Here is a 6,823-nt window from a genome sequence, read left to right on the forward strand (position 1 = left end):
AACATAAACCCTAAAAAACCTGCACCCCTAAAAAAACCTAACCCCCACAGGCACTCCCCAAAAACCTAACCCCCCCCCACACACACACACACCCAAAAACCTAATCCCAATCCTAAACCTCCAAAAAACGTAACCCTAAAAGCTAAACTAAACTCAAAAGCTAATTTTAATCATATAATGCACATGTGTAATATAAGTTTTTTTTGAAAAAAAAATTATACATTAACAGTAGCGAATTTTTATAAAAAAAAATTGCCATGTTTTTTTAGGCTTTTTTAGTTAGTTCTTTAGTTTTCTTTGTAGTTTTCTATGATCCTCTCCCTATACATATATATCTCATTAAGTTTTAATTAACACAAATATAAGAGCACTTCATACTAACTAGACAAGTTCGGTTTTCCAGTCAGCAGCACTATGGAATTATCATACTCATCTCCATTGTGATTCAAAAGTAAGAAATCATATGTCACCCGTAATTCATACTAGAGTCTAGACCATAGATTCATAGAAACATGCAGCAAATGTAAGACAAGTGCAAACCAACTAATATTCTGCGACTAATTGGAAGTCAACACTGTTGTTGTCATTCTGGATATACAACAAGTTCGTAAGAAACTCCCACACTTTAGCTTGTGTCTAAACCCCCCGGTACCGGTAAGGACGAATAAGAAACTTTCTTACCAAAGGGGAACACCTAAGTAAACGTCTGATAAAACATGTGTCATTCTTTGAGCCATTTATGTCGATAAGCACCACTCTTCGAAGCTTAAGCTTTGACTACCCCGTTGTATAGTAGAATACCTCTAGAGATGTCGTCGGCAAACTCTGCAAGATTAATTAGGATTTTCAGTTTCAAAGCTATATATGTGATTATAATGCAAGAAGTAAGATACATACCAATGCACATTACTACGAAAAAAACTTAAACCCCGTAACCCACCCCTAGAGGTGCACAAACTAGGTTTTTTTAATACCCGGGTTCGGGCATATACCCGAGTACGGGTATGATCAGGTTTTGACTTTTCGGGTTTTGACCATACCCGGGTCGGGTTCGGTCCGGGTATTGGCCAAAAAAGCTATACGCTATGTACCCGGTTTCGGGTTTTCAATACCTGGTTATTAGAATACCCTAATTTCGGGTCGGGGTAGGGTTCGAGTATTGGTCGGTAGGGTTCGGGTGTAACACCCCAAAACCCGTATATTTTATTCGTTGACACAATCCTTTATGTTATGGAATAAAAGGAGGTAACTAAGTTATTTAACTTAGTTAACTTATAAATTCAATAAGAAGGAATTAAGTTTTTGACAAGTATGGAAAAATGGTAAACTTAAGGGACTAAACAAGATGGAATGGAATTAAGTCTGGATGGGGAGAAAGAGAGAAGAAAAGAGGTGAAAAACCTCTCATGAACAAATGAAGAATTCACCAAATTGGAGAATTGGATTGATGATCAAGATGCATGGGTCAAGAATCTGCATCATCTAACTCCAACAAACATGTGGTAAGTTATAAAATTTGATTTGGTGATTTTAATACAAATGGGTGTGTAATCAATCTTTGATCTTGTATGAAATTAAGAATGAATATGTGTTGGAGTCACCATATAAAACATGGATTATGAAGGATTTTGAGTAATTTGATGTTTAGAAGTGAAACCCACTTCTAGTGGTGAAGATGGTGACATAGGTGTAACACCCATGTACAATCCTTGTTCGAAACATTGAAGTGTTAGTTGTATGTAATGGATTATTGTTAGATATGTTGAGTATGGTATGCAATTAAATTGATTCTAGTTGTAATTGATGAATGAAAGCAAGAAGTAGGAAGATAGGCATAAATTGCTTGTACATTGTGCCTTAAATGGTGTACGTACACCAAGTATTTGATGAAATGCCTAGTATAGGTTAATATGTGAAATTGCATGCTAACAATGGATAAACATGAGTATGGAGTGTAAATTGCAAAGGGGTTATGTTCTAGTATGCCGAAATGAGCATATGTGTCAAAAGATTGGAAGTTTGCATGCTTGGTAGTTGACTTTATGAAAAGTCAACGAATGTAGGAATGATATGGCTAGACTTTATAACTCGATTCTAAGATTAGGAAAGTCATATGGTGCACGATAGATCATTATTTGTTATACGTGATAATATGGTGTAATGGTGGATTTGAAATGATGCGATTGTTAACGTATTCATTGTGATGTTGGAAATTGACTTGTAAAAGTCAATGTAAGTTATGAATTTGAAACGAATGAAATTTAGGATGTGGGTGTATGCTAATAATGCCGTAACCATAATTACATGAAAGAATAAGGATCATGTCAAGATGGATGGAAGCATGGAATACTAACGAGTCAAGAGGAGGCAAGAAAGCAAGTGTGAACACGGACGCTAAAGGTAAGTGATTTCTGGAATCACTTCTTATTTATAAATGAAGTTTGGTATGTTGTATATAGGGAACCATGTAAGAAGTTACGGGTAAGGGTAAGTACCAAGGTAGGTTCATATGAACTTCGTCTATCCTTAATGTAAATTAAAATGATAGTTCATCATGTTATGTTAATGGAATGTTCATCATGTTAATAGAATGTTTATCATGGTAATGTAATGTTCATCATGGTAATGGAATGTTCATCATCATGGTAATGGAATGTTCAACATGTTAATGGAATGTTCATCATGGTAATGGAATCTTCATCATCATGGTAATGGAATGTTCAACATGTTAATGGAATGTTCATCATGGTAATGGAATGTTCATCATGGTAACGGAATGTTTGTCATGTTAACGGAATGTTTGTCATGTTAACGGAATGCTCAAAAGTATATTTTAATAATTTTGTTTTCTCCTTTTTTATTTCCTTTAGTTTCTGTTAAAAAAAAAATTGATTTCTAAGTGATATTTTCTTACCCAAATATGTATATGCTATAGTTATTCTAAAAGATTTACTTCAACCCGATAAAAGTGTTATATTGAAGATAGGTTTAAATTATGTGTTATTTAGGCTTGGGTAATAGACTATTTTAAGACTTATATTAAATTTGTAGATTAATTTATACTAAAACTCAAATTAAAGTTTTATGTGTGTAGTACTTAAAAATATAATAAATAAATATCTATAATTTGAATCCGAATTCAAATAAATTTAAAATTATAAATTCGTATTCAATTTTTCGGACTGAAATTGAATCGAATTCAAATTCGAATTCTTAATAATCGAATCGAGTTTTGAATTTTTTGAATCCAAATCAAATCCTGAACACTCCTACCATTAACATACCATTATGAGTCCTCTAGGATAGTTATATTAACTATTTAGATGCTTTTTGTTTTCCTACAACATACTTTATTCTAATTTTTTTTAAGAAAATCCACATGCATGTTGTTTTTTGTTTCTCATTTTGTGTTAAAAAACGTTTATCAAACATACAATATTTACCATTTAGTTTCACATGGAAAATAGAAGATTGAGTATGCATGAATTATATCATGTTGGGTAACAATTATTTATCACGTGTTAAATTTTAATATTTATCTAAACTTATAATGTGTAGAAAGAATGTAATGACACTTGGTGTTCCCATATTCTAATCAATGATATGACTTGGATAGTTACATAGACTCATGGATTCCATTATTGTTAAAAGAGACAATCAAAATTTCCACCATCATATAATGTTACTATGATGTGACGTTGGTTGAACATTACCAAATCGTAGTTGCAGCTAACTGTTTCCTTATTTAATTGATTAAAAGTTTGAGAGTATGTAAGGATGTTCACACCGATGAACTATGTTTTAAATTTAAAATAGAGCACATAAGAATATAGAACTTGAAGCACAAAACTAGGAATTGTACATGGTTATTGCACCCAAGTCTATTTAGAGAAGCGCCTAGAAGAATCAAACATTTGATCGAGGACAATGACGAGGACCATAGCGATGGTAGGATCGATAGATGGTTGTACCACCAAAGCAAAAACATCTCCCCCAAGTGCTACCCCTCCTTTGGCTTCTTTCCTCCTAATTTCAGCAACACACCGGCGCTTGTCATCATAAACCATGCAGGACTTGTGAGCATACAGTGGCGGAACCAGAACGATTTAGTTAGGGGGTCATCATAAGCTTATACTCTATACTGTTTCAAATTAGGGGGTCCATCTCTAAGTTTGTTCTTCAAAAACTCAAAATTTATAAATAAAAATTCAAAAAGTTCCGGTGACTGGAGGGTCAACGGACCCTCTTGACCCCCCTCTGGTTCCGCCCATGAGCATATGATCCTTGGATCTCATAGATCACATTTCTTTTGTTCCTGTTCTTTGATGTGCTCACATATGCGAGTGACTTGGTGTTCAATACATTCACATGTTTGGTCACTGAAAATCGGGGATTTACACTTTCACCATCATACACAAGAAAGTTGTTTGCTAGGCTCAACATCTGGGGATAATAAATCATGTTACTAATCAGCTTATTGTGTTCAACTTAAAAATGATTTTTTTTTATGGAAGTTATTAGAGGTATAGAAATTAATATACCTTGCGCCTAATGGTGTGGAGACTGCGGCCTGAGGCATCCATGAGAACAATCTCTCGATTTCCTTTCACGAAATAGTTGTCCACTCGAAATGCAAGATTTCCATTGGAGTTGTACACTGTAAACCCATCGCAACCGAAGAGCAAAGACTTCTTCCACACCGTCAAGACGAACGGATTCTTAGCGTTTACAACTGGAATGATGGTCTCAGGATAAACCTTTGCCATGAAGAAACACTGATTAGGGAGAGGATGGTTGAGAATGCCTTTGAAATTTTGAATGATAGGAGTTTAGGATGGGACTTATATTTTTTATAGCAACTATACTACAAGGAATATATCCCATTCAACGAACAACGCATACAACACGTGATGCTAACCATTGTAGCATATGTTTTATTTGTTTTTATTTCTTCATGCATTGTCACGTGATGCTAATCATTGTAGCATATGTTTTATTTGTTTTTATTTCTTCATGCATTGCCAGGTGAAACATACAAAGAATCTGTGTAACATGATAATAATTAATAAATTAATTAAAGTATTTTATTATATGAAGATTCTTTTTTAGTTTATATGACGTATTTTGAAGCCAATTAATTCCAAAGGGGACCTTATATGTTAAAAATTTTCCTTCCATACACCTTTACCTATATTTCAAATCATGTATTTTGTTTTTGTTTTTATTTTGTTTCTTTTTTCTATAAATTTTCCTAGGTCGGAAAATAACTAAAACCGTGAAAAAACGTAAAACACGAATTTATAACACCAAGTAACTCACATAACGTATACGAACTCGAATCTATACCGACACCTATTAGATAGTCGAAAGGGTCAAAGCGATATTGTATAAAGTTTTAGGGAGCTCAGGGCATAAGTGACTACATTGAAACTTGAGAAGAAGGAAAAAAACTTGCGCTAAAAGAAAAACGAAAGTTGAGGGACCACTTTTTACTACCAACTAAACTTTGGGGCAAAACTCTAAAATCATAGAAGTCAACTGGCACAAAGGTGTGTTGTTAATTGATATGTATAATAATAATAATAATAATAATAATAATAATAATAATAATAATAATAATAATAATAATAATAATAATAATATCAAACAAAGAATAGAAGTAAGCAAACCGAAGCTAAAATATATGAAATCAGAACTCGTGATTAAATTGTTCTCACGCAGACCCGGTATGACCCATGACCTATACGACCCAAACCCACCGTTTAGCTATAGGTATCAGATCTTAATTTCTCATGCTTTTTCAAAACAAAATGTTCATTTACAACCAAACAAAGTACCATCAATACAACTAAAACACAAGTTTCACTGGGGTTACATGAGTAAGTTAAGACTGGTACCAAAAGCATAACAGCCTAATAGACAAACAACTATAGGAAATACAACATATAAAGCTTCGAAATACTAAAATTAGTAGTTATTGACTTTAGTAGTGGTAGAGGTTCGATGGAGCTCCAAAAACTTTTTAGCAAACGCCAACTTGCCAATGCTGGTGTCAATAATTATGTACAGGTCCAACCAAAGAATACAATTTGCAACACCCAATCCAATTCACGGTGTAGGCTATCTAATCGCTCAAGAGGTTATAACTTATAACTAACACTTGCCTCTTGGGAATACATGACTGGTCAAATAATGCATTCCAGTAATTTTCTTTTTTGAAAAAACGTAGGCCATGTGTAGTGGCGGGTTATACAAACGCTATATTGGGCTATAACCCCCATAGCGCTGGAAACACCGCCCCCTAGGCGTTTGCAGGGGAGGGTGTATAAGTCCAGCCGTCAGGGGCGGACCTGTAGTGTAAACGGGCGTAGCCCGGGCTACGGCTCAAGTTTTGACGAGTAGTGTAAAAAAATTTTTTTTTCCGATTTTTATACACAGGACACCCCTAAACAAGTACGAGGACACCCCTAAAAAATTTTGGGATACCCCTGAGTTGAAGGTCTAGTTCCGCCACTGCCAGCCGTGATATGTATAGCAGCGCTACACACTGGTTTCTCTCTCTCTCTCTCTCTCTCTCTCAATCACACACACACATATATATATATAATTGAAGGGGAAGTTATATAACCCCATATACCCCCCCCCCCCTCCTTACACATTTGCTACGTGTCGTATAACCCTACATCTACATAACCCCCCACTACACAAGCTCTTACAGGAAGCAAGAAACTACAATTTACTCACCAAAACCAACCCAACTTAAAACAAAGAACACCTACGAAAAGAAAATATATGTTGATATAACTCATGCTTTGTTCAATAC

The 6,823-nt window shown here is 34.6% G+C and overlaps 1 protein-coding gene and 1 long non-coding RNA gene across 5 annotated transcripts; both read right to left on the bottom strand.

Moving 5' to 3' along the window:
* Positions 1 to 415: 415 nt before the first annotated feature.
* LOC110920500 lies at positions 416 to 2,528 on the bottom strand. Of its 4 annotated transcripts, none has more exons than XR_002581741.1 (2): positions 2,496 to 2,528; positions 416 to 825 (listed from the first exon to the last, which is right to left on the bottom strand). It is a non-coding gene; the product is annotated as an uncharacterized LOC110920500 (long non-coding RNA). The 4 variants fall into 4 exon arrangements; XR_002581737.1 differs by lacking the exon at positions 2,496 to 2,528 and adding an exon at positions 2,355 to 2,489; XR_002581740.1 differs by lacking the exon at positions 2,496 to 2,528 and adding an exon at positions 1,402 to 1,482.
* A 1,556-nt stretch (positions 2,529 to 4,084) lies between these two features.
* On the bottom strand, positions 4,085 to 4,985 carry LOC110920499 (protein LURP-one-related 8). Its single transcript, XM_022164723.2, has 2 exons — positions 4,542 to 4,985; positions 4,085 to 4,443 (listed from the first exon to the last, which is right to left on the bottom strand). Exons 1-2 carry the CDS (start codon positions 4,764 to 4,766, stop codon positions 4,234 to 4,236), a joined length of 435 nt encoding a protein of 144 aa, XP_022020415.1. The 5' UTR covers positions 4,767 to 4,985; the 3' UTR covers positions 4,085 to 4,233.
* Positions 4,986 to 6,823: the final 1,838 nt, after the last annotated feature.

The sequence above is a fragment of the Helianthus annuus genome, chromosome 16 (genome assembly GCF_002127325.2).
Source record: "Helianthus annuus cultivar XRQ/B chromosome 16, HanXRQr2.0-SUNRISE, whole genome shotgun sequence".
NCBI classification, from domain to species: domain Eukaryota; kingdom Viridiplantae; phylum Streptophyta; class Magnoliopsida; order Asterales; family Asteraceae; genus Helianthus; species Helianthus annuus.

Excerpts from the sequence above, each read along its gene's own strand:
- LOC110920499 (XM_022164723.2), bottom strand. The coding sequence starts at position 4,766 with ATGGCAAAGGTTTATCCTGAGACCATCATTCCAGTTGTAAACGCTAAG. Across the intron at positions 4,444-4,541 it reads TCCACACCATTAGGCGCAAG|ATGTTGAGCCTAGCAAACAA; the intron begins GTATATTAATTT and ends TATTATCCCCAG.